General features: G+C 41.5%; 1 protein-coding gene across 1 annotated transcript; it reads left to right on the top strand.

Annotated features, from left to right (window-relative positions):
• Window positions 1-7,676: 7,676 nt before the first annotated feature.
• On the top strand, window positions 7,677-25,967 carry EPHX4 (epoxide hydrolase 4). The gene is made up of 7 exons (XM_064147994.1): window positions 7,677-8,019; window positions 10,757-10,842; window positions 14,246-14,403; window positions 17,712-17,840; window positions 19,859-19,962; window positions 20,863-21,011; window positions 25,037-25,967. The coding sequence occupies exons 1-7, from the start codon at window positions 7,777-7,779 to the stop codon at window positions 25,269-25,271; spliced, it is 1,104 nt and encodes a 367-aa protein (XP_064004064.1). The 5' UTR covers window positions 7,677-7,776; the 3' UTR covers window positions 25,272-25,967.
• The last annotated feature ends 979 nt before the right edge of the window (window positions 25,968-26,946 follow it).

The following is a 26,946-nucleotide window of genomic DNA, read 5'->3' on the forward strand; positions in this document are numbered from 1 at the left end:
TTTACAGCTTAGCACAAGATACAAGCGGGTATTTACAATATATACACCTATAGACAGAAATATACAAGTTGAAAGGTAATACAGAAACACAACAGCCCTCCCAGAAACCAGAGTCCCCAGGAGGAGCTCTCAACCACCCTTCCATCTTCTTCCCACTCCTCTACCTTACCCAAGGCTTTGCCTTATGCCCAAGGAAGATTGGAGGGTCAGACAGGGGGGTTAGGAAGCAGGTGGATTAGTCACACAGATGGCAGGTTAGGTTAGAGAGCAAAGTTCAGCCCCAGAGAGAGACTCTGTTATCTATGTTTGTGGTTTTGCTCTTATACATCTCAGCAAGCCTATGAGTGAAGTAGACATCACCACTTTCCCTCTCACAGCCTGTAATCTAGTTTTTCTCACCAAAACATTGTAGCTAGGCTCAAACTACCACAAGTGGTAATTTCTGAAGGGTGTATAACATTATCTGTAACTATAAAGAAAACCTCCATTTCATGGAACTGTCATTTCAGTAACAAATCCTGTACACTTCTATGTTTTTCTAAGGCCCAGATGCTGATCTTCTGTTTACTGTCTTTGACAGTGACATAACAGTTGGATAAGGGTGCAAAGCATATTTGCCAGAGAATTCTGGTTCTTCACAGAAAGGAATTAACTAAATATCCCACTTCTGGCAAAAGGTTGAAAGGCTTTTGGTTTAACACAAAATAGGATGCTTATGTGAAGTAGAAAGTAGTGCTACGAGGATGATTGTGGGACTTGAATATCTCCCCTATGAAGACAGACTGGCAGATCCAGAGCTGTTTAGTCTTGAAAAGGGATCTTAGTGACATCTATAAATATCTGAGGGTTGGATGTCACAATCAAGGTTCTACCTCAACATGAGCAGACACATCTTTGTGCAGTCTCCTTCTCTAGACAATTTCAAAGCCCACTTAGATGCATTCCTCCACCTGGATGCAGCCTGCCCTAGGTGATCCTGCTTTGGCAGGGGATGTGGACTCTGATCTCTGAAGAGATCATATGCAGAAAGTGTATATTGACAAACACTCAGACGTGGGGTATCAGCCCCTGAAATATCTAGGAAAATCTTCTTACATGAGCTTTGTCTGGATGTATGCTCAAGTGCATGCTGTTTTGGAGAGTTGAGAACTTGGCTAGGAAGGGGATGTGGGGTAAAAGATGGGTTGTATTGTGAAATGGTGCTGTTAAGATGTCTTGATTCACATCCTCATCAAAAGTTATTTAGAACTGCCTTCGTTTGTAGTTTAGACATCATTAATGCTGCCCAGGGAGGTGGTGGAGTTGCTATCCCTGGAGGTGTTCATGAAAAGACTGGATGAGGCACTTAGTGCCATGGTCTAATTGATTGGACAGGGTTGGGTAACAGGTTGGACTGGATGATCTTGAAGTTTCTCTTCTATGGTATTCTACGATTATATAGAATATAGAATAGAATTCTATGATAATATAGAATAGATTCTATGGTATTCTATGATAATAGCCACTTATCCTGCAATAAAACATTGCAGTTTACATTCAGGACTCTCTACATTGTTATCATCTGGACATACCTTTCTGACTAGATTAATGTAAGCTCAATATCTCTTGCTTTGGAAACAAAGCGATGGAAGGAAGCACAAGACTTTATTCTCTTCATTTCATTAATTCTATACAACTATATGGGAATTGCTGATGGTATGAACTGGTACTTTTGCCCCTTCACAAACTAATCCAGCTTCTATGAGTTTATATTGTTGTGATGACTTAAAGCCACAATGTCAGTATTGCTAACACTAATCTGATAATCCCTATATTGGTAACCTACAAGTCACTTCATAAGGTACCATGGTTTAACTCCAGCCAGCCACTTGCTTGTTCCTCCCTCCTGCCCAGTGGGATTAGGAGAATGTAAAGCTTGCAAACAACAAGTAAAGCTTGCAAGCGGAGATAAGTACAGTTTAGTAGCTCAAATAAAAAATAGTAGTGGTAGTTGTAATGGAAAGGAAGACAACAGAAACTGAGTGAAATAACCCCTCAAAAATTCAAGTGATATATTCTGCGATTGACAGCCACCTGCTGAGCAAAGCTCTGCTAGTCTGTGAGCTGTCACCAGCCCCTGCTGGATCTTGTTCCTCGAATGAGGAACAATAAGACCCCAGACCCAAATATTATTGTTGGACCAAGCTGCCACATGATTAGTGAGAAATTTAGATTGTAAAAGAATAATTGCCCAGACATCTTTGAGGTACCTCTCTGGAGATATCTATCTGGAACTGGTTTTCCACTGTACTTTCTGAATACATTATCACAGTATCACCAAGGCTGGAAGAGACCTCACAGACCTCACTCCAAACCTTTACCACAGAGCTCAAGGCTAGACCATGGCACCAAGTGCCACATCCAATCCTGCCTTGAACAGCTCCAGGGACGGCGACTCCACCACCTCCCTGGGCAGCCCATTCCAGTGTCCAATGACTCTCTCAGTGAAGAACTTTCTCCTCACCTCCAGCCTAAATTTCCCCTGGCGTAGCTTGAGGCTGTGTCCTCTTGTTCTGTTGCTGGCCACCTGAGAGAAGAGAGCAACCTCCTCCTGGCCACAACCACCCCTCAGGTAGTTGTAGACAATATATAACGAGATATAACATTTGATGCCTGAATTTCTGCTATGGGAAACCTATGGTAGAGAAACTTCTTTAATAATGCTATAATAGCTACAAAGAAGAGACTTAACTTCATCGCCACCCAAACCAGGACAAGATGATATGCAGTTCCTGTCTCCAGACAGAAGGCTGAGTTGGCAGGAAAGGGAGACGGCCTCCAAACAAGAGTAGCTGGTCTAAAATGATTTGGTTTGGCTAAAGCTGTCACTACAGGAAAGCAGCAATCCCACTTTTCTAGATATCCTCTGCAAACCACAAGCTGCTTAAACAGACTAAGCAGTGTTAGCTACCTAACAGTTAACAGGGGTACTAAGTTCTGTTACGCTGTTAATTTATCTTGATGATTTGTGGAAACAGCTGCACTAATGTGTCAGTTTTGTACATTTTTTCCTACACTAGCAAACTGTATCAACATGTAAACAAAGGGTGAAACTGTTAAAAGTTTTCAAAAGTTCCTCAGCAAGAAATAAGCAGAAGCTGTTAATATTTTTTTTAACTATTGACTATGAGTTGGTCAGATTGGAGGCAGTTAGTCATGTACAAAGTCATCCTTTATATCTCCTAGAAATGGGATTAAACTGACAAAAGATAAGCAGGCAGATGGCACATTATGGAGGGCAAAACACACTGACAGTCTGCCCTGGGGTTGGTTTGGCTTGGCACCCATTAGAACAACAATTCAGGGAAGAGAAAATCAGAAGAAAGGGTAGAGTGAAAAATAACTGTCGAGGTCCTCAGTTTTTCTTCTAATTCTTATGAGATATATAGGAAACTCTTACCCTTCTCCTGTAAAAGGCTGGGAAATGCATGGAATAGAATCATAGAATCATAGAATCAACCAGGTTGGAAGAGACCTCCAAGATCATCCAGTCCAACCTAGCACCCTGCCCTATCCAATCAACTAGACCATGGCACTAAGTGCCTCATCCAGTCTTTTCTTGAAGACCCCCAGGGACGGTGCCTCCACCACCTCCCTGGGCAGCCCATTCCAATGGGAAATCACTCTCTCTGTGAAGAACTTTTTCCTAATATCCAGCCTACACCTACCCTGGCACAACTTGAGACTGTGTCCCCTTGTTCTATTGCTGGTTACCTGGGAGAAGAGGCCACCCCCCAACTGGCTACAATGCCCCTTCAGGTAGTTGTAGACAGTAATAAGATTACCCCTGAGCCTCCTCTTCTCCAGGCTAAACAGGCCCAGCTCCCTCAACCTCTCCTCATAGGATTTGTGCTCCAGGCCCCTCACCAGCTTCGTTGCCATGCGTATGTAGGCAGCGTGGTGCTAAAGGACAAAGAAATCACCCCTCAGTAAAAGGAATTCTACTGCTTCTCTGTCGAACAGGGCAGCTGAAGTAGCACAGCTGGAGGTGGCCAGAAGTGCTCAGCTAGGGTGTGCAGCAATTACATTGCGCAAAAGTCACTCAGACTGATAGGTCCTCAGCACTTCCCAGCTCTGATAAAGCATTGGTCTAACATCTGAAGATGACATAGATAGACTCCACAGGCAAAATGTTCAAATGATTTAGAAGTCTGACTTAAAATTACCTAGGTAGTTAGTGACAGAGCTCTGAGCAACCTGATCTAGTTGAGGATGCCCCTGCTTACTGCAGGAGGGGTTGGACTAGATGACCTTTGGAGGTCCCTTCTAACCCAGACCATTCTGTGAAAACAGACTTAGTTCTATGCCTGAGAGAAAAAAAAATCTCTGCTGTTTGTACAAGGAATGCAACATAGCTTGGCAAATACGTGCCTATAAGGTGGCACATCACGCTTCTATCTTTAACCCTTCTTGTATTCTAGCTGGCTACTGCCACTTGTCTAACTTGTCACTAGGTTTCATCAACCTTTCTTTAGAGGTAAGTTGAAGCTCGTGGTCAACTCCACAATTTCCAACTTTGGTTTTCCAGGTTTTCTTAAGGTATGTTTTTCTGCTAGTTCATTCTGATTAATGGCTTATTAAGGAATTTGATGACTACTGCAATATAAACACCAGCATTGGTTGCTTTGCTCTTGCCAAACATTCTGACTTATCTAACTGGGTCATTGGTTTACTGAGGTGCACTTCAGGGAAAATTCTGCTGCAGCTAGTCTGATACTGAGAAGCTGCAACGGCTTCTTCTCTACAAGAAGGGTCATTAGCACAAAATCTAATGCAAAAAAAAAACCCAAACCATATATATGCTAATCTGAGGGCTGGCAGTGTGAGTAATCTGAGCATGAACGGAAGGCTCAGGCTTGATAAGCATGATTCATATAATGCTGTTGGAATTTGCAGATGTTAGTGTCTTGCTTGTGATGTTCTTCCTTCTTTTCTTGCCCAAGTGAAGGAATGAATCTTCATCAGACTTTTCCCTCAGCAGCCTGGTTAAGATCCTGACCTTCAGTTTGTAAGGCTCACATACAGAAAACTAGCAGAGATCATGCACAGCATTGTTGGCTGATGTGGATAGCTGATTTGTGGTTTTGATAAGAAGCAGCTAGGCAGCTTTTTACAGCTGCTTGAGGATGTTACCTTTAGCAGTAAAACATGAATTCGGATAATGGTTTAGTGTATATATACAATATATATATATTGTATATAGAAAATGGAGCAATGAGCAATTCCTTATAGTGTTCCTGCAATTCCTTATAGTGTTCCTTCCTACAGGTTAAGGTTTTTATTTGATGTAAAAGCAAATTAAAAAGGAAAAACTTGAACTCACTGAAACCAGCGTTAATTCTGTCACTGCCTTCAACACGTCTAGGATTCAACATCAGTGTCTATATTTGTAAGTCTGAATTTAGAACAAGTAGGAGAAAGCATTTGGTATGTTACAGACAAAAATTGTCTACAAGCTGTGTTCCAAGCATGGTGAAAAATGAAATATATTCTCTGCATACATGCTTATCCAGTTTGTTTTTTTTTTTTTAATAGGTTATTAAATTGCATCTCTTAGAACTAACAGATTCATGATGTATTTTGTACCAGCTTCTACTTGTCCTCCTGAACAGAGGAAATATAATTTCTTGGAAGTTATCACAGTATTACAGTATCACAGTATCATCAGGGTGGGAAGAGACCTCACAGATCATCAAGTCCAACCCTTTACCACAGAGCTCAAGGCCAGACCATGGCACCAAGTGCCACGTCCAATCTTGCCTTGAACAGCTCCAGGGACGACGACTCCACCACCTCCCCAGGCAGCCCATTCCAGTGTCCAATGACTCTCTCAGTGAAGAACTTTCTCCTCACCTCAAGCCTAAATTTCCCCTGGCGTAGCTTGAGGCTGTGTCCTCTTGTTCTGGTGCTGGCCACCTGAGAGAAGAGAGCAACCTCCTCCTGGCCACAACCACCCCTCAGGTAGTTGTAGACAGCAATAAGGTCTCCCCTGAGCCTCCTCTTCTCCAGGCTAAACAATCCCAACTCCCTCAGCCTCTCCTCGTAGGGCTGTGCTCAAGGCCTCTCCCCAGCCTCGTCGCCCTTCTCTGGACACGCTCAAGCATCTCAATGTCCCTCCTAAACTGGGGGGCCCAGAACTGGACACAGGACTCAAGGTGTGGTCTAACCAGTGCAGAGTACAGGGGCAGAATGACCTCCCTGCTCCTGCTGACCACACCATTCCTGATGCAGTCCAGAATGCCACTGGCTCTCTTGGCCACCTGGGCACACTGCTGGCTCATGTTCAGGCAGGTATCAATCAGCACCCCCAGATCCCTCTCTGTCTGGCTGCTCTCCAGCCACTCCAAGTTCTAACCTCCACACTCACCTAGACCAAGGACAAATTTTGGTCTTTGTAAAATTCAAGTAAAATATATTAAACTGTTCTCTCACCGTGTCCCAAAGTTAGCACTTCCACATAGCCCTATGTTATTAGCTGTGACTGTCATGTAGCCTCTACAAATTTTGAAACTGCCTCTCCCCTCTAGTCTGAGAAGCAAGGGGGTTAGATCAAGGAGTAAAAGTTCACCAGCTGTGCAGTGGGTTGGATCAGAATTTGTCAGGATATGATACACATGCTCAGTTCTACTTTTCTTCTAGTCAGTAATTACTACATCCATGTTTTGTTATCTCCCAGAACTAATAGATGGTAATTTTTCACAGCCTGTAAAATCAGTTCCTTAACATAGTTATGCTTTTTCTTACAATTTTGGATTCCATGAACCATTCCAATTTTAAAGCAGCCTTTACCCTGCATATCAGTAGGTTAATACCAGACAAGTGCTGTACTGGAGCCTTTCTTATGCCTATATCTGTGGTCTCCTATGTGACTGTGACTCCTTGGCTTGTGCATGTAGCAGCTTACAAGTAGTGGACAGGCATAAGATTTTTCAGCTTCTAACCTCAGTCTTGAGTAACTGAGATCTCAGAACTAAGCTAACAGCGTTGGAATTGAGTTAGTAATGACGATGCAACATCCTCTAGCAGCTAATTCTTCTATTACAATATGTTATGTTTGAAAAAAATACAAGTTTTAGTGCTAGAGTTCGAAATTTGTATCTTTTCAAGAAATTGGTTTGCATGTAGTAACTAAAATTCTAATGTACTTACAAATTCACCTTTAGAGGGGTAATGGTGAAGCAGTGGTGAAACAACGTAACCTTGAACAACAGTAAATTGCAACCGCACAGCCGCGTAGATCAACACCTCCCCTCCCGCGTAAGGCAAGTGCCATCAAGTACGTGATCGCAGCAAGGAGGGCAGTCGCCTGCCAGGACCTCCGGCAGGCACCAGGGACGAAGCTGTCCCGCGTACCGGGCGCACTCGTGGCAATGACATTTCGAGTGAGTTTGGGAGCGTCTGGCACTTCTGTGGGAACGCGCAACTGAGACCCGCGCTCCTTCGCTTCAGGGACGGCTCCTCTTTACTTCACTGCCAAATACTGCGGGTCGAAGCCCTCCGCGGCCGAGCGGGTGGGTGCACCCACGGCCACAGCACCATCGCCCCCCAAGTGCTGCCCGGGGCCTAGCGCGCCCAGCTCCGCGTTGTGCCCGGCGGCGGCGCGGGGCGAGGGCCGCGGGGGGCCGCGGGGCGGGCGCGCCGCCGCTACCGGTGCCTCCGCTCGGGCGTCTCCTGGCGGCGGCGGCGCTGCCAGCCCCAGCCCCTCCCGGCCGGTGGGGACGGCGGCGGCGAGGCCCGATGGCGAGACCCGGCTCTGCGTGTCCGCCGCCCGGTCGCCGGGTGATGGTTGCCGCTCGGACGCTGCTCTTTTGGGCGCTGGTGTACAGCTACTGCGGGGTGTGCGTCTGCATCGCCGGGCTGCGACTGCTCTGGAGCATCGGCCGGCGGCCGGGCGAGACCTTCCGCTGGGTTGTGCGGGAGAACCCGCCCGCCTGCCTCAACGATCCCTCCCTGGGTACCCACTGCTACGTCCGGATCAAGGTGAGGGCGAGGGCGGGGGGAGCGGGCCCCGTCGTGCGCACAGGCGCCCCTGCGCGCATCCCGCCCGTGCGTGGCCCCCTGCCTGCCCGCCCGTGCGGGCGTGTGCGCGGGCTCCGGCCGCGACTCCCTCCCCGCTGCCGGCTCGCACACCTGCGCGCATACGTGCGCCTGCCTGCGCCTGCCTGCGCCCGCTGCCGCTGCCCCCGGGAAGCAGTGCCGTGCCCGGCCGGGCTTGCCGGAGATGGGGGGATAAGCCAGGAGGGGCCGCAGGCCGGGTCCGGCCCAGCTGGTCTGGGAGGAAGCTGTACCTGGCCGATCGGGATGTAGGGCCCTCGGCGAGTGAACGCGGGGCGGCAGAGGCGCTCACTAGCCAAAGATCGCTGCAGCCCACCGTACGTGCCCCTCCGCTCCTCACTCCCCTCTCTGCTCTACTCCGCTCTCTTGTTTTTTACGCGTTGCCTCTTTGCAGCTAGGAGCCCCTTTCGTGCACCAGGTTCACAGGAAAGACGTCGAGTAAAAAAAGATAAGCCCTGTCCCTAAGGCTCTTCAGCTAAAACCAACAGTCACTTTCTATACTCCTCAGATCTCTACCTGTGATTTGATCCACCGCCAAATGCTCCACATGAAGTTGTATTAGTTTGGTTTCTTTTGTAGGGGTAGGTGAGCAAAGAACGCGTAGCAAATTTTGTCAGGTGTTATTTTTAACAAGCACAAAGATCTCCAGGATCTGTGCAGGTGGGTTTGTGCCAGGCAGTACCAATATAAATCACTGAACTTTCCAGTTTCTCATGATTCGCTTGTTTTCTTGTTCCAACATCACTGGGAGGTGGGGGGGGTGGGTTAGGTATATGCCACATTCTTTGTTCAGTGTGGCATCAAGCCGTGAATTACTGGGTTGCTGAAGAAATGAGCGATGAAGGGTAGGACAGCAATGAAAGGGCATCTGGGGGCAAATCGAATTGTTGTCAGTACGACACTACGGCTGTTGGATAACAGCAGGCTAATGTGTTACTTTCCAAACACGTGTACCCTAGAGAGCTATACAGAGTTCAACAAAAGACGTTTCAGGAAAGACGGCAACATCCTTTGTTTTAGGGAGCAGGGAAAAAGGGGGACAGAAAGGAGCAACTGAAAAGGTAAGGAAGGGCATAGTTTGGGACATGTGACATTTAAACTGCTGCTGTACAAGTGGCGATAGAATTTTTATGTATAAAGGGGATGTCCTTAAAAGCAGTAAACAGATGGAAATAAAAACACTGAGGGCAAATCCCTAGAGGACATTAACTGAAAGAAGCAGGATTGGAGGAGGGCACTACTCACTAAACTGAGAAGCTGTGGAAGCAAACTGAGAAACTTCTACTTTTATCAATACAAAAGGGTCAAAGGCAGAGTGATATGGATAGCAGTGAAGATGATGAACCCCGAGATGTTCCCTCTTCAGAGCCCTCTCAGGAATCAAAATAGAAGTTAATGGTTTTGTAGCTGGTTAGTGATTTAGCAGTGCCAGGGTAGCTCAAAGAATTTGAAGCATCTCTGGCAAGAAAAACTTGATGTGCGCATTTGTGGTCCTTGGCCTGATACAAGCTCTCAATGTATAGCAAACACATTGCTGGGGGGTGGGGGGGGGGGGGATGTCCTGCCTCTTTTAAATAGCAGACACAGCCTAGGATCTGACATTTGTTCAGGAGCTGTACAGTCTTTCTTTCTGCAGTTTCCTTCATGTGATTTCTAAACAGCATGTTGTATTTTGTGAACTAACACTTTCCCCACTTCTGTATCTACTGCTGTGCCAGAACTCAGTAAACCCTCTAGGTCCTAACTTCAGCTTATCTGAATTCTGCTGGATTTGACCTTGAGTTAGTGTAAGCTTGTGTGCATCCATTCATTTCAATGGCATTTCAGCATTCAGCCTGTGCGCTGCAAACAATGAGTAACTTGCCTGCTGGTAATTCTGGTAAGACTCATTTTCTTAAAAGGTGCATCAGAAGTAGTGACTATATAGCAGAAAGATTACAGTGTTAAGGCTCTACTTTCTGAAGCAAGTCTGAAACTTTGAGCAGTAAAAATTAGCAAACCCCACTTTCTTTCTAGTTACTCATTTTGATTCTTAAGCATCCATGCAGTCCTTTATTGTGCCAAAATGTGATGTGATGATTTTAAATAGCTGTGTAATCTTTCAAACTAACTGAAAGGTCTAAAGTGCATTTAAAGTATACTATGTCTTAAAGTTTTTCTAGAAAGGACATGACTGGTGTCCATGTGAAAGCATGGCACTAGCTTCCATAGTACTAAATCTGCTCCTCCTAGTCACCATGCCAGCCAGGGCTCTTTCAGAAACATCTGCACGCTCATGGTTGTACTGGCACATAGTCAGCATTGTTTAGCATGTATTAAAGATAGTCCTTCCTAGAAGAAGCTGTGACAGATGGGTATAGAGTACTCAGTATTGCCGAGGTATAGCAGATACTTATCTCAGGATTGCAGAAGACCTCAGCTTCAAAAACTGACAATTTCTGTTTTGGTTTGTTTTGTTTTTCAGGGCAATATATTGTTTCTTAGCATATTACAGTATCACAGTATCATCAGGGTTGGAAGAGACCTCACAGATCATCAAGTCCAACCCTTTACCACAGAGCTCGAGGCTAGACCATATTGTCTGAAACCGTATTCATTCTCAAATCCCAGTATAGAAGTTCTATACAGCAATAAAAGCACACTTCTTTTTCTCTTGTTTTAGGATTCTGGGTTAAGATTCCACTATGTGGCTGCTGGAGAAAGGGGTAAACCACTCATGCTGCTGCTTCATGGCTTTCCAGAATTCTGGTAAAACTCTTTGTGTGTTTTTCTTTTATAGAAGAAGCTGCTTAGGATACCCAAGAGTGATCATCTCATCTTAAGTATCCCCAGTGTGATCCATTTTATGTATCTAGGAATACTAACTATTGGCATGAAGTTTTAGTAAGGAACAAACCACTGAAACATTTAACTGCAGCATCCACAAAAAATGCCTGCAGGTTGATGCAAACCAAGAATCTTTTTTTGCATTCCCAATCATTTTTCCCTATGTTTATACACTTTTTTCCCCCTAAACTTCAGAGAGAACTGCTCATTTTTTATTAATTTCCTGTTTGGATAATATTTGTACTGTATCACTAAACTTAAGGGGGGCATTACAATAAGGATCTGTTATATGTTAAGTGAAATAAGCACTGTTGGATTAAAAATACTATGCATCGATTTTTAACTGGGGAGGGGGAAAACTACACCTTCTATAGGGTATCGTGCAGCCTAATTTCAGAATGCTACTCAGAGAAAACAAGGTTCTATTAATAGTTCATCACAAGATGAATGATGAATCTAACCCAATCCTAAATGTTTGTTTGTAACAGTGAAAAGCAGTCATGTGTCTAATGATTTAACCAAATTACTCAGGCTGTCATTGCCAGGTTTAACTAGTGAAGCATGGCTTACAGAACTTGCACTGAAAAAACAATGAGGGAATAGGGGAACTGGTGATGCCAGTAATTCAGCAAGTTAAACGATCCTTTTCCTTTCTAAACTCAGATATGGAGCTTAGGGTCCACTGTTGGAACTGTGATCTTTCGAGCTGGACACGGGTCATACCATGATAAATTGACCCAGGTAAAACAGAGGTCAGTTCTCTTCCCTCAGCAATTTCCTATAGATACTAATGGCCTTGAGGATGATGGTAGAAAGTCATATTTATTTTAAGATCAACTTTCAAAGTAGATTGTTCTTATAATAAATTGCTGTCTAAAAGGATTACATCTGTAAATATTAAATAATTCAGTGTGTAAATGTTGATTAAAAAGGCATCTAGATGGGGGGTGGGGGTGTGCATATTCTACGCAAACATTATGCATACCTTGCATAACATCAGTTTTGGCACAGTAAGGCAGTTGAGATTTCCCTTACAGTGGGAATCATGGAAAATTTATCATTTTATATACATATTCTACTGAGATCCAGTATGTTATTTACAAAAAGCAGGAAGCCATTCTTAACAGTTTAGAAATGGTAAGCTGGGCTTTAAATAACAGTTAACATTTTGCATTATCTGACCATTTAAGTGGAATAAGAATGTATTACATAGGTCATCAGGACCACCAATGGCATAGTTTATATAACTGTTTCCAAAAAGAAGACTACATGCTATATACAGTCTATAAAATAGTCATAGTCTATAAAATAGTCACAGTACCAGTGATGGTGTTGCTTTGCCAATTCAGTCAGTGAACAAATCTTTACTCAGGAACAGAGCTTGTTTTGAAAGCACAAGATAAAACATCAAATTTGGCTAGCCAAAAAAAAAACACCAAACCAAAACCCCACAAAACAGCTGCAGTTTATAATTGTAACAAATCCTCTGCTGTCAAATGTTATAAAGTTATAAATAGGACAGGTAGAACCAGACAATAGTTTTGTGAATGACTGTGCAAGTCTGAAGATGAAAGGTCACTTAAGAATATAAAACACCAGACCTATTAAGTGCTTTAGATGCATGCAAACTTGAAAATCAATTTCAATGTTATGGAAAGAAAATAATAAACTATTTTAAAGTGGACATCATGTGGGACAGCTGGGTACCTATAAGAGTTACTGCTACATATTTTACAAGCTGCCTTTCAGAAATAATTTGATCAGAAAGTCACAACATTTGTTCCATGATTCAGCCTTCTGAACGTGAAATATTCACCAACATTTCTAAGTTCTGCTTGCAAAGGAGTTGTCCAAATAGTTAGATTTCATATGTGGTAAAAGGATTTCTTTGAATATAAACCCTACCCGTTTGGCAAGTCGGACATTTGGTGGCTGATGGACTGTTGTGAAAACAGAAGATGCAGATAGCAAGTAGCCATTTACTGAAAACAAAACTAGTTCATTTATTTATTTGTGGACCTCATTGTTTCTTCTTACTGGTATATATAGCATAGCTACAACAGTTACCATGGCAAATTCAGCTTCTAAGTCATTGTATAATGCTTTTTAAAATGTTGTTCCTGGAGGTCTCAACTAGATCTTCTATTTGCATTATATGGCACTGAAATGGAAAGGTCCTGATTGTTCTGTTTATGTGAATACAAACTTCTGCAATTAATGAGTGTTACAGTACTATTACTTATGTTCAAAGTAGCAGGTTGGAGGCAAAGCTGAAGTGGAAAAGCCAATGGTCTGATGTAGACAGTTTGAATTAAGGCTGAATTCTCTGTGTTGCTTATGATCACTCACGATCCAAATGTTATGTATATCATTTATCTGAGACCGCTGAAGCAAGAGCAGAAGTAAAAGCTAGATCCTAGCACAAAAGGATGCTGCCATTATTATATATGCCTAGAAGGATCATATTTTTCATCAGCCTTTCTATTACAGTGTAACATTAAACTACCTCTGGCTTGGTACAGGCTACTCTGAAATGTATTTAGTTTCATTAGCAGTTGAAGGGCAGGTAGTCCTTGCAGGATGAGACCCACCATTTTCTCACTATTTTGCTTCATAAACACCCATGCAGTCACTATGTACTATAACAGAATGAGGAATAACCCTTTTCTCCAGTTCTTAATTTTGTATGTTTTTTAATGTCTCTAATGTTGCCATAGAAACCACACTTTGTGTAGTCAGACATTGAGAGATTGCAATGAAACAGTTCTGGTGGCATAGAGACACAGATGAAAGTATACATAATTTAAGTCATAGAAACTTCACCAAGGTCATTTGTTATTAATAGCATTTCTTTCTTTGATTTATTTGGTTTCTGGAAAGAAAAAAAAAGCAACCATCCACACTTTGAGACATTTCCCTACTTCATCAAAATATGTGTGTGTGCTAGCCAAAGAGCAAAGAAAGACTTGCAGATCTTGCTTTGATGATAGTACAGCTCCAAGCATAAAATAGAACAGTCCTCTGTGTGCTTTGGTTTATGCCTGCTTCCTTTACAGCAAAGGGGCCACACCAGACTCCAGGAACTGTTGAAATGGCAGTTCAGGCCATGCCCCCTTTCTGGTAGCTGCTTACTTCCTTACTGGGAACACAAAACTACTATAGCCACAAAAGACCACCAGCGTACCGCAGAAAGGAAAAGAACCTCACTGCAAATAAAGCCATGCTAATTTAACCTCAGCTACTTGGGAGCAAAAGCATTGAGTGCATTTTGGTATCATACTGCTTGACCTTATAACTTTAACTTTTTCTTTTTCCCCTTTGTCAGGTATTCTTGGCGCCATCAATTGCGGGAATTTAAAAGTGAATATCGAGTGGTGGCCCTGGATTTGAGAGGTTATGGAGAGACAGATGCTCCATCTCACAAAGAAAACTACAAGTTAGATTGCCTGATAACAGATATAAAGGATATTTTGGAATCTTTAGGTGCGTTACTAGAAGACAAACTGCTCAGCTCATAGATAACTTGGTTACTCATTGATAACTCATGAAAACACAGGATCACAGGATGTTAGGGGTTGGAAGGGACCCAAGGAGATCATCGAGCCCAACCCCCTGCCAGAGCAGGACAATACTAACACAGATCACAGAGGAATGCATCCAGACAGGCCTTGAAAGTCTCCAGAGAAGGAGACTCAACAACCTCTTTGGGGAGCCTGTTCCAGTGTTCTGTGACCCTTACAGTAAAGAAGTTCCCACTTGTGTTGGGGTTGAACCTCCTGTGCTGCAACTTACACCCATTGCTCCTTGTCCTATCACAGGGAGCAAGTGAGCAGAGCCTGTCCCCCCTCCCCTGGCCAGCCCTCACATATTTATAAACATTTATAAAATCCCCTCTAAGCCTTCTCTTTTCCAGACTAAAAAGCCCCAGGTCCCTCAGCCTCTCCTCATAAGCCATGCCCTCCTGTCCCCTAATCATCCTCATAGATCTCTGCTGGACCCTCTCCAGCAGATCCCTGTCCCCCTGAAACTGGGAAGCCCAAAACTGAACACAGTATTCAAGAGGAGGTCTCAGCAGGGCAGAGTAGAGAGGAAGGAGAACCTCCCTTGATCTGCTGGACACACTCTTCTTAATGCACCCCAAGATCCCATTGGCCTTCTTGGCCACAAGGGCACATTGCTGTGCCATGGGTAACTTGTTATCCACCAAGACCCCCAGGTCCCTCTCCACAGGGCTGCTGCCCAGCAGATCACCTCCCAGCCTGTACTGGTGGAGGTTATTATTCCTCCCCAGATGCAGGACTCTGTACTTGTCTTGGTTGAACTTCATCTGGTTCCTCTGTTCCCTGCTCTCCAGCCTAGCATTCACTTTTCAAAAACTGCATTCTCTTTAATATATGCACATTTCAGATATATATAGATGTAGCTCTAAAGGTGCTCGTATCTTACAGGCTATTATCAATGGAAAGAAGTTTGTTTTCTAATTATTATGTGTATGTCAGTATGAACAATATGTAATTATTTTCTGTCACAAGTTTTAAAAATTCCCTATGTGCTGTGAAATGCAACAGTACAAACTTGTGATCTTTTTCCCTAAGAACATCTTCCTTTACTCCTAACTATTGCACTTAGCTGATAATGCTCTGAATTAGTCTAGCACTTTGTGATGGTTTGGGTGTTACCTGCCTGCCCCCTTACTTAAGAAAATCACCCAGACTAGGCTCAGACAATCTGGAAATTGAATGAAGCTATATTTACAGCTTAGCACAATATACAAGCAGATATTTACAATATATACAGAAATAGACAAGTTACAAAGTAGCACAGAAACACAACATCCCTCCCAGAAATCAGAGTCCTCAGAAGAGGTTCCCAACCACCCTTCCACCTTCTTCCCACCCTTCTACCTTATCCCAGACTTTACCTTACGTTCAAGGTGAGTTTGGAGGATTGGCCAGGGGGGTTAGGAAGCAGAGGAATTAGTCAGGCAGCAAGTTAGGTTAGAGAGAGAAGTGCAGCCCCAAAGCCAGAGAGCAAACTCTATTATCTATGTTCTTGGTTTTATTCATCTCAGCAAGCCTATGAGTGAAGTAGACCTCACCATTGTTTCCTTTTCACAACCTATACTCTAATTCTTCTCACCAAAATATCCCAGCTAGGCTTAAACTAGCACACACTTGAAGACCAGAGAATTTAAATTAGATGTTATTTTTCTTGCACAAACAAGACAGAATAAATATTGTGTGCTTTATAAAGATGATGACAGTACATCTGCTGCATTAAAAAAAAACCAAATACCAAAATACCACTCCTGCTCAGTAGTCCATTCTCAAGAGCTGAATCACTCTGTCTCATACAACAGTGAGTAGAACATAAGGGACAACATGGGACACATTGCTCCCTCTGGTAAATACACAGTGTAATGGTCTGCAGCTGAAGCAAGTCTGCAAAATTTGCCCCTCCAGTTCAGTCTGAAGTGGAGCCATTCAGGTGATAACTGCAACACCTAGTGAAGGGTATTTCCTTTCTATACCAACAGCAAGGCAAGGAATAAGACTGCCATTCTACATTTTTTTTTTAATTCCCTGGATAATCTGGGGGTAGTGAAACAACATATTTTGTTTCCCATGAAAAAATAGCAAAGCAGTGATTTCAGTTCTAAGGCTTGAGTTTAGGATTTATATTGTGATGATTGAGGATTGTCATAAGACGTGCGGGCAGTCCCCACACAGCGTTTACATTTTCCAACCTTTTCTGGTTGTGTTAATTTCCATGGTAATGCCATGATTATGCTTAAGAACTGCTCTCATCATAATTCAGTATCACAGGGATTTTTTTTTTTAAATATTTCTGAGGCTTGTTATCCTTACCCCAAGTTAAATTGTTTTGGAGAACTTGACTACATCAAAAGTGCTTCAGAAGATTTCTATTCAAGACAGGTCTGAAGGTGCTTTGACAACTATGTCCAACTTTATGCCAGAATTCTAAACAGTTTGGCTTTTATACATGTCATTTCCAGTGCATGTTCAATAACCATTTTTATTGATGTACATGAAAGCTGGTAACTGTAAAAATTGCCATCAAAATAGTACATGGAGAAAAGCCTCAGCCCTACTAAGGATAGAAATGTGTATATTTGTGTGGGTATATATATGCTATATATATATATGGCTATTAAGTATACTGCCAAATTTTTGCATAATGATGATGTTCAGTGTCTAGATAACTTCTTGCACTCAAAGAAATTCCTAAGGAGAGGGTCAGGAGATTGCTCAGTCTTTCTGTCTGTACTTTCAAACTCTAAACTCAAAACATAACAAATGCATTGCATTATAACCCCAAGTTGAATTATATATCTGACCTTATATTGGCTAAGATATGAACAGGGTGGCCATTTTGGTACTGAGTGACTTTATCATCCAGGTTAAAGTGCAATTAAAGTCCAATGAAATAATTTAAATGATTTAATTTAAATTTCTAATTGTAATAGTGCACCATTTTTTCTGGCCATTAGTAGTGGAAGTAGTGCAATATTAAATAGCTACAGTAATAAATGTGACCAACCACATATTTTGCCCAATAATTATTTTACTGTATATGGTCCCTGGAGCTGTTCAAGGCAGGATTGGATGTGGCACTTGGTGCCATGGCCTAGCCTTGAGCTCTGTGGTAAAGGGTTGGACTTGATGATCTATGAGGTCTCTTCCAACCTTGGTGATACTGTGATACTGTGGTAATTTGTATGTATATAAATTTCACCTAAATAAAAGCACAAATCTGTCTTTATGTGGTAGGATACAACAAGTGTGTGTTGATTGGCCATGACTGGGGAGGAATGATCGCTTGGTTAGTGGCTATATGTTACCCTGAAATGGTGACCAAGCTGATTGTGGTTAATTTCCCTCATCCTTCTGTGTTTACAGGTGAGTTTTATAGCAGCCTCTTTTAATCCAGAGTATCTACATTTTCATCATGCTTGTGTTTGCTTTGAAGTGCTAAAGAAGAATCAGTGACTTGCCTCTTTAGATGTTCAGTAGATTAGTTGCCAGTACTCAGTGCCTCCCAATCTGGACTGTATTTTATGAAGCAGCAAGGTATCAAGTATTTGATTTTTTACAATTATTTATTCTAGGAAGTGGGAGTGCTTGCAACCAAGTTTGCTGGTGTTTTTCTTAACCCTTGAAGGTCCACAAATCAAATTGTCATATGCATGAATCTGGTATATACCACTCTGGCAGGACAGAATCCCCTCAAGAGAGGTGTATATTGCATTACACCCAGGTTAAGGCCTCACTGCATTATTAAATCTGCATAAACCAGCATTTTTATAAATGTGAACCAGACATCAGAATCTAATTCTTGTTTAGATGACAAGTGACAATTTATGTCCAGTACAATACTCATTGAAACAAGACAGCCTTTCTGAGCTACCTACTAGAGGCTTGGAAATGGACTAGTAGCGAGCTAAAACAAAGATCTAAGAATTCCTCATGTGGTAGGCTTTCAGCTTGTCTACTACTGAGAACTGTGAAACATTTCTTAAGGATTAGGCCAACATTCATTAATTAAAGTAGTATCTAGCTAATTTTAATTTCTTCTGACCATAATTAGTTCCGTTAGGAAAGTCACTCCACTTTCCCAGAATATTCAGTTTAGCTTTAATATTTATTTCAGTTGATTGTAAATCTGGCCCTACACCATGATGTATCACAATCATTCACATATGTTCTCACAGAGTTCTGGGCACCTTTCTAAGATACTAAAGAAAATTTCTCTGAGTAATGAAGCCTCACTTACCCAAGGAAGGGTCTGTTCACCACCACCAGAATAAGCAGGACCTTTCATCGTTTTTTTCCACTGAGAGCAGAAGCCAGGCTGTATAGAAAAGAAATAAATTTTATTACAGTATTTCTTTACATATTTGTTAGTGCAAAATCAGTTTTGTAGCTTGATAAAGCCTCCTTGGATCACATCTACTGTGGATTAAATGAAAATGCACAGTTTATAAACTGCAGAAAAATAAAGTGAGCAGGCTGATGGTCATGAGCTGCTAATGATGAGCAGGTTGATTATATTCTTTCTTCAAGAAAGAATATAATGGTAATGAAGTTTAAGAGTGTATAAGATATGAACTCTTAGAAGATAAATGACAGTTCCATTTTCTTTGGATTAGCCATTTTAATTCACTGTCAGTATTTCAGAGAGATCTCCTATCTTGGGAGTGCAGCTTTGCCTTCCTGAATTTGCATCTTTAAAAGATAAGTTCTAGATGCCCTAATAGCTGTATACATTCTGTGCTTGCTTTGAGGAAGTTAGATACTTGAATGTCAGTGTTGTCTCTTGCAACTCATTGGAGACAAAAGGTACAGTTGCAAAAAGAGAGACATTGCAAATTTGGGTATATGATTTTCTTTTGTAATGTATGCTCAAATGTCTTTAAAAAGTGACACTATGTAATCTTGATGCTGTCTCTTGATATTGCCAAGAAGACAGCTGTTAGAAAAATTCTGTACTTTCATGAACAGAATCAATGCTTCCTTTAGAATGCACATCTACAGACTGTACATCTTTGATGAGAAAATTGCTTAAAGACTTGTCTTTATGCCTCTTACTCCACAGTTGGACAAAAAAATCTGGTCATGCTGCACAAATGAAAACCTATCATGTGGTTAAACTCTTGAGTGTCCCTACCCTCATCTAATCTTTGGCAGGTTTCTGGTTTGCTAACTGTTTCTGTTAACACATATATACTAAAGTATGTTATAACGGCCACATCATGCACTTACTCCTGAAATGATAATCATCTTTTGTCACACAGCATGCACTAATGTGATAATTTTAAAACATTCCTTTAAGTTTAAAAAACCTTACTTAAATACTAACAGTAATTTTATTTGAGTCATCAGTTTTCATTTTTAATTCATGGGCATTTTTGTTTCAGAATACATTCTACGACATCCATCACAATTGATTAAATCTGGTTACTACTTCTTTTTCCAAATGCCATGGTTTCCTGAATTCATGTTTACAGTAAATGATTTCAAGGTGAGCACAATAAATGCTCTTGTTTATATATTTACTTGTAAGTGAAGGAAGAATTGCCACCTATGTTGATCCCTTTCTGATAATAGTTAGAATTATTGGAAAAACAGAATAATTTCTTCTTAAGGTTTATATATTTATATAAAGTAGGATATAAATACATAGAGTTTCTAAGTTTAAGTCTTTTGCATTTCTGGGAGGCATTTAAGTACATAATTTAACCTCTGGCACTAAGTGCATTACTCCACCTAGTCAGCTGGTTTTACTTGTGTGTGTGCCAGTGGGACACATTTGGTGCCTTGGGAACTCCTGCTAACTTATATAAAGCTGTTATCTTCTTATCCCCCAAAGCTGCTACAAGGCAGGCAGCCTAGTAGTCTGGGCATCAGATTCATCCAGGTGATTAATTCTGCTTGAGGAACCAACAAGGCCAACAGTTTGTATAACCTTAAAAAATAAGCACAAGCATAAAGAAAGGGGAAAATCAGCCGCAGGCATGCACCAATCTACATGCATGCAGCCCAGTGCAGAGCTCCCAGTGCTGCACACGCTCAGAGCAGAGCAAACAGGGGATCCTCTCCCCACTCCCTGTCAGTTGCTGGGGTCCACCCCAAAGAAAACTATGTGCCAGCACTTGCCTGTGGGGGAAGGTCAGGGTGCAGAACTGCATAGTTTGGTAATACTGATATTTGCTTGTACTTGACTACTCTGGAGTAAGTTATAGCAGAAATAAGGTTACTATGTGTTTCACACATAGCTCTCTCCAAAAAAAAAAGGCAGCTTTTAATCCATTATACTCTAAACAATGCATAAATAGATTTTATACAACTGTGTCTTGTTGAAGGAAAGGAAATGCATTTTCTAGTTATCTGATGTAGTGGCATCTTATGCTTCCTTTTGCAGGTTCTGAGAAATTTATTTACCAGCCAGGCCACTGGAATTGGAAGGAAAGGCTGCAGATTAACAGCAGAGGATATTGAAGCTTATCTCTATATCTTTTCACAACCTGGAGCATTAACTGGACCCATCAACCATTACAGAAATATTTTCAGGTCAGTGTAACAAGGCAAAATAATCTAGAGACCCTGGAGGCCACAAATGTCATTGTCATCTTCTGCTGCTAAAGTAGAAGGAAAAGCCAAAAAATCTGTTTCTAAAGTCTCATCAGGTAACAAAGGCATTCAGTGTCAAGCAGTATTATGCAAACTGAACTGTATGAGGTGTCCACACAAAACTATGAAACAACCAAATCACAGACAAGGCAAGTCTTTGTTTTGAGATTTACTAAAGCAGAGGCCCTTCACAGGGAAATCACAACAATCTATCTCTCAATACTGCTTTAAAAATTAGCATCAATTATTTGTTCACATTGCAGTTCATATTTTCTGGCAATAAAGTAGATTAAGAGCTTATTATTATATAATAATTCTGGATCATATAGAATCCAAGTATGTTACTTGCACTTTTAACTTTAGAATCTCAAGTCTGACTTCAATTTTATTGTGCTTTGGTTGGAGTTTTTAAAATGGTGGAGAAGGGCTTTTAATTAAGTCTAAAACTAACCCTAACGATCTTTGTGTTCCTGCAGTGGTCTCAGACTCACTGGCAGCAGTAAGCACATACAGCAAAAAGCATTCATAGACTAAAACAGAGAGATAGTATCATAATAGAAATATGTTTTATTTTCACAAGCCATTTTCTAATGGTTTTATCTTTCCTAGAAGGAGTTGGTTTGGACTTAAGAGGCTGAAACACTATTTTTATTTGCCAAAACTTAACGGGGCCAGAAGGTCTTTATCTGTACCTATACTCTACTTATGACTTACATTCCTGACTTAAAGCCCTATACTGAAAGAATGGGACTGATCTTTTGTTTCCTGCTTGCAGTCTTCAATGATACTGTATCTCCTGCATGATTCTCTAACACAAGAACAACTTCCAGATACTCTTTTAGAATTACAGTCTTTTGCCTTCTCTGAGCTCAAATAGTAGATTAACTTTTCATTTTCCTTGATCCAAATTCAGTGTTCTTTCTGTGCCTACCATGCTATCACTGTCAGGAGAGCAGCTGTCAGGGAAATACTGGGTGGGAAACAGATATCTGAGTTAGGTGCAGTGTTATTCAGGCTAAGAGACAAAACTGCAATGAGAAAAGTAGAGAGATGATTTATTTCCTTCTAAACAAGATAACCCCAAGCACAGACACCAATGGGGAATAAATGATATGGCTGTGCTTGGTGACAGTATACTTATTCAAAGCTGTGCACCATCAGCTAGGATGTCCAAGGGCAATGGGGAGCTGTACGGCTCCACAGCAGCACTGCTGAAGCCCTCAGGGTCAGACTAACGAGGATCTGGAGAGGCATGAGCACCCTGAGCCTTGTTTGTTAAATTCACCACAGCACCTCGCATCAGTGAGTGTGCACATTAACCAGATGCTTCTCTGACCATAATGCTGATACATCTGTGATAGCTGAATTGCTGTAGGATTGATAGAAGAGAAATGTAAGAGTTGCATATGTTTAAATTATTGTTTCAGGCCTTTCCAGGCTCAAAAAAAAAAAAAAAAAGTAAGCTTAGTATTAGTAATTAATCAGAAAGTATCTTCACAGCTATTAATTATTTGCTTTATTTTTCTGTACTGAATTCAGAGTATTATTTTAAGTGCTATCTGCCACAAAGCAACAGGCTTGGGACTGGAATGAAAAGATTAGTCTTCACCTCATTCAGTTCTTGCCAACAGTTCTGATGGTTGCACTTTGTCAGATGTGAATCATTAAATAGTAAAACTGCATTTATATTTTCACTTCTTCTCATAGAAGCCATTAAGCAGCACTTAGATGCTAATAACTTGTATTCACCAGAACTCCCACTGGATGGTTTGCAAAATGAGATTTTAAATCCACTGCTACCAAAGGCATTTTAAGATTTATTTTTTTTTCTAATTCATCAATCAAAATGAAATTGAATTATTCTTTAAAGTGGCCTTTTATTACTACATTTATGGAATATATATATATGTGTGCATATATATATTAAAAAAATATGTGTATATTTAACATATGTATATATATTCATATATACAGATTTAAAGTGTGTATACATATATAAAATATATATATGTGTATATGTAACATATGTATAAGTATAGAAAGTCTTCAAAATATCTATTTTTTCATTTTATTTTAAACTAATGCATGTGACCTTGTTTGTCTTTCCCTTTTTACTAAGCATAGTCTCTTAACTAACTCCAAAGTTTCAAACCAGTGTTTATCTCTACAGTGAACTTTCTGAGGCATCTATAGTGGTCCTATGGATAAGGAACTTCAAGATTTGATTGAAGTTTGAAAATACCTAAGTAAAATATTGCAGTTGTCTAATGCTGTTATGATAATACTGAGCTGAATACTCATAAGAAAATAAGATGAGTTGTTAAACTGTTAAGTGGATGATTAGCTTAGGTTGAAAGTCCATCAGTTACTTTATACCAAGTGGTCGTACAGGTGAATTAGCAATGTTGTGTCCAGCTCTGGGCTCCTCAATTCAAGAGAGATGTTGAGATACTGGAAGGTGTCCAGAGAAGGGCAACAAAGCTGGTGAGAGGCCTGGAACACAGCCCTGTGAGGAGAGGCTGAGGGAGCTGGGGGTGTGCAGCCTGGAGAAGAGGAGGCTCAGGGCAGACCTCATTGCTGTCTACAACTACCTGAAGGGAGGTTGTAGCCAGGTGGGGTTGGTCTCTTCTCCCAGGCAACCAGCAACAGAACAAGGGGACACAGTCTCAAGTTATGCCAGGAGAGGACTAGGCTGGATGTTAGGAGGAAGTTCTTGCCAGAGAGAGTGATTGGCACTGGAATGGGCTGCCTAGGGAGGTGGTGGAGTCACTGTCCCTGGAGGTGTTCAAGCAAAGCCTGGATGAGGCACTCAGTGCCATGGTCTGGTTGATTGGCCAGGGCTAGGTGCTAGGTTGGACTGGATGATCTTGGGGGTCTCTTCCAACTGGGTTGATTCTATGATTCTATGAAGTATGTCATAGAAGTTTGTTCAGAAAATATTCTTATACATTATTGGTTTAAAAGAATAATATTTGATCATAATATTGATAATAACATCTGATGGGGTGGAATCTGTTCTGGATTTATGCAGCTAGTCCATCACAGCATCTTTGAATGCTTTCTAGTTTGTTAAAGCTCTAGGCTGTGATGCTGCTGTTTTAAAGAAATTATGACTCCATGAAAGGCAAAATTTCAAGGAACAGTTTTCTTTTACTGCATACAGATATAGTTATGTAAGTTTAAGGCCTTCAAAAACATGCTGTAGCTCTCTGTAAAGGGAAATCTGATGCACTTTGAATGTTAGCAGGAATTTTGTAGACGTCTAAATGTAACTGAATTCAGTTCAGCATTTCAGACATCAGTGTTCTATCAAATATCTTTTTCTACACATATCTCTATTTTTAGATGCATTACATTTTATCAATTTTTGAGTAGATCTGAGACACACTGGCTAGTATCTTCCATAGTGTCTAAAAAGGGCAGTTTGGCATTTCCGGGACAACCATTTTTTGGTAAGGCAGTTTGGCTACTTGGATAGGTATGTCTTTAACACTGTAGTCTTAACTGTGATTCAAAGCATTGTATGTCATTAAAACCTACCTGCAGTAAATAATGCAGGTTCAGAAATTTACCATAGCATTCAGCAGCCACAGGAAAGCCACTGATGTACAAATTCTGGCTGTGCTGTTCCACATTCCCTTTTACATTGATCAAGGAAGGGGTTCTTGAGCTGTGTATCACGATGAAGCATCTTCCAAACATAAGACCTCTGTTGCAGTTAACTGCAAACATGTTACAGGAAAAGTATCTTGTAAGAATTTCATCATCCTTAAAAACAGTTAAAGAACTCTGGGTCACAGGAGTGTTTTCTTAGTATCCTATATATCTTGAGACTTTGAAAACTTGCAGTGAGATTCACTGTTGATTTCAAAAGCTAAGTTATCTGAAATCTGTCTTGGTGATGATTATTTTATTTTATTTTATTTTCTTAATGAGACCTAACTAACTGTGGTTTATTTTTAAAGCTGCCTACCTCTGCAGCACCATGAAGTCATCATGCCAACCCTGCTGCTATGGGGAGAAAGAGATGCATTTATGGAAGTTGAGATGGCAGAAATGACACGGATTTATGTTAAAAATCATTTCAGATTAACTATATTATCTGAAGCCAGTCACTGGCTCCAGCAAGATCAACCTGACATAGTGAACAAGTTGATATGGACCTTTCTAAAGGAAGAGACAACAAGAAAAAGAGAATGACTGTTTATGTATGTTTTAATGGGTCTACATAAAAGCTCTTCAATTTTAAAACCTATTTGTTATCAGGGCCATATTTCCAGCCTGCCTTCTATTCTTGAGCTCTGTTAGAGAAAAGTGTTTTCAATGTACTGTACCTTTGGACACCAATGTTACTGCTTAAAAAAAGTATGAGAATATATGATACCAACGTTGGTTTTACCTGTATACTTGTATTTTGCACATAAGAACACCTGCCTTAAGATATACGTGTATTTGTACAGAAAGAAGACCATGGAAAGTTGCTTGGTTTTGTTTTATCCCTTGCTTTACAGTTTTAATGTGTGGTGCCTTTTACAAATTTTAATGAAACAACAGAGTGGTGCCAGAACAGAAGAAGAGAAGTCATGAGTTTTCATTCTAGATTTGCCTGAGTATTTTTAAGGTGTTTTACCATTAAACAGTAACTAACTCTTTTTATTATCTATATTTTAGCATTCCAAACGATTGAGTAATTTCTGGGTACATTTCTAGTCCTCAAGTGAATAATGACATGTATCTTCTTGTATTGTTGAATGCAGCTGCTTTGTGCGACGTGTTCTTTCTTGACTAAACAATGGGAAACCTTGTACACTCAACACATCTGAACAAGAATGCAAAATTTAACATGTATTAAATCCACCTCTGTCTAATAAAATGCAACTTACACTACTTCCTTTACCTGCCTTCCTGTGGAGACATTTCTTACTGAAGCTGAGAACTGGTTTTGAATAGCTGAAGCATCCACTGTGCAGCCTTCCTCTTGCTATGACTGTTGTAGCTTCTTTGGAAATAACACATCATTGTTGGTATTACCCATCCTATGTTAACAACTACTGTCCTTGTCTCCAAGAAAAAAGAAGCACAAAACCGTTGAGATGCTTGAGCGTGTCCAGAGAAGGGCGACGAGGCTGGGGAGAGGCCTTGAGCACAGCCCTACGAGGAGAGGCTGAGGGAGCTGGGATTGGTTAGCCTGGAGAAGAGGAGGCTCAGGGGTGACCTTATTGCTGTCTACAACTACCTGAGGGGTGGTTGTGGCCAGGAGGAGGTTGCTTTCTTCTCTCAGGTGGCCAGTGCCAGAACAAGAGGACACAGCCTCAGGCTGCGCCAGGGGAGATTTAGGCTGGAGGTGAGGAGAAAGTTCTTCACTGAGAGAGTCATTGGACACTGGAATGGGCTGCCCGGGGAGGTGGTGGAGTCGCCGTCCCTGGGGCACTTCAAGGCAAGGTTGGATGTGGCACTTGGTGCCATGGTCTAGCCTTGAGCTCTGTGGTAAAGGGTTGGACTTGATGATCTGTGAGGTCTCTTCCAACCCTGATGATACTGTGTGATACTGTGATTTCCCCAGAAGAAGTGAGTCACCTGTCTATATAGAGTTTCTACCTCTTCACCTGCAGAGTCAAGCACATGCCCTAGAAACTGACAAGAATGAGGAAGGTCCCATCAGGGAAGGCATCAGAGCCAGCAGAGCCTGAACCAGTTCTTCACACCGGAGCATAAGCAGATGACAGTTCCTGGCAGCATCACAAGTCTCGCACTAGCTGACAGTACTGGCATTGTCACAAGTCTCATACTATTACAAGCCCTCTCTTTCAAGCCATGGTGTCTACAGGGGTACTTGGCACAGCCCCTGATGCTGTCTTGTTCGGCATAATGCTCC

This window comes from Pogoniulus pusillus, chromosome 8, assembly GCF_015220805.1.
Source record: "Pogoniulus pusillus isolate bPogPus1 chromosome 8, bPogPus1.pri, whole genome shotgun sequence".
In the NCBI taxonomy this organism is placed as follows: Eukaryota; Metazoa; Chordata; class Aves; order Piciformes; family Lybiidae; genus Pogoniulus; species Pogoniulus pusillus.

Excerpts from the sequence above, each read along its gene's own strand:
- EPHX4 (XM_064147994.1), top strand. The coding sequence starts at position 7,777 with ATGGCGAGACCCGGCTCTGCGTGTCCGCCGCCCGGTCGCCGGGTGATG. Across the intron at positions 8,020-10,756 it reads ACTGCTACGTCCGGATCAAG|GATTCTGGGTTAAGATTCCA; the intron begins GTGAGGGCGAGG and ends CTCTTGTTTTAG. Across the intron at positions 10,843-14,245 it reads CATGGCTTTCCAGAATTCTG|GTATTCTTGGCGCCATCAAT; the intron begins GTAAAACTCTTT and ends CCCCTTTGTCAG.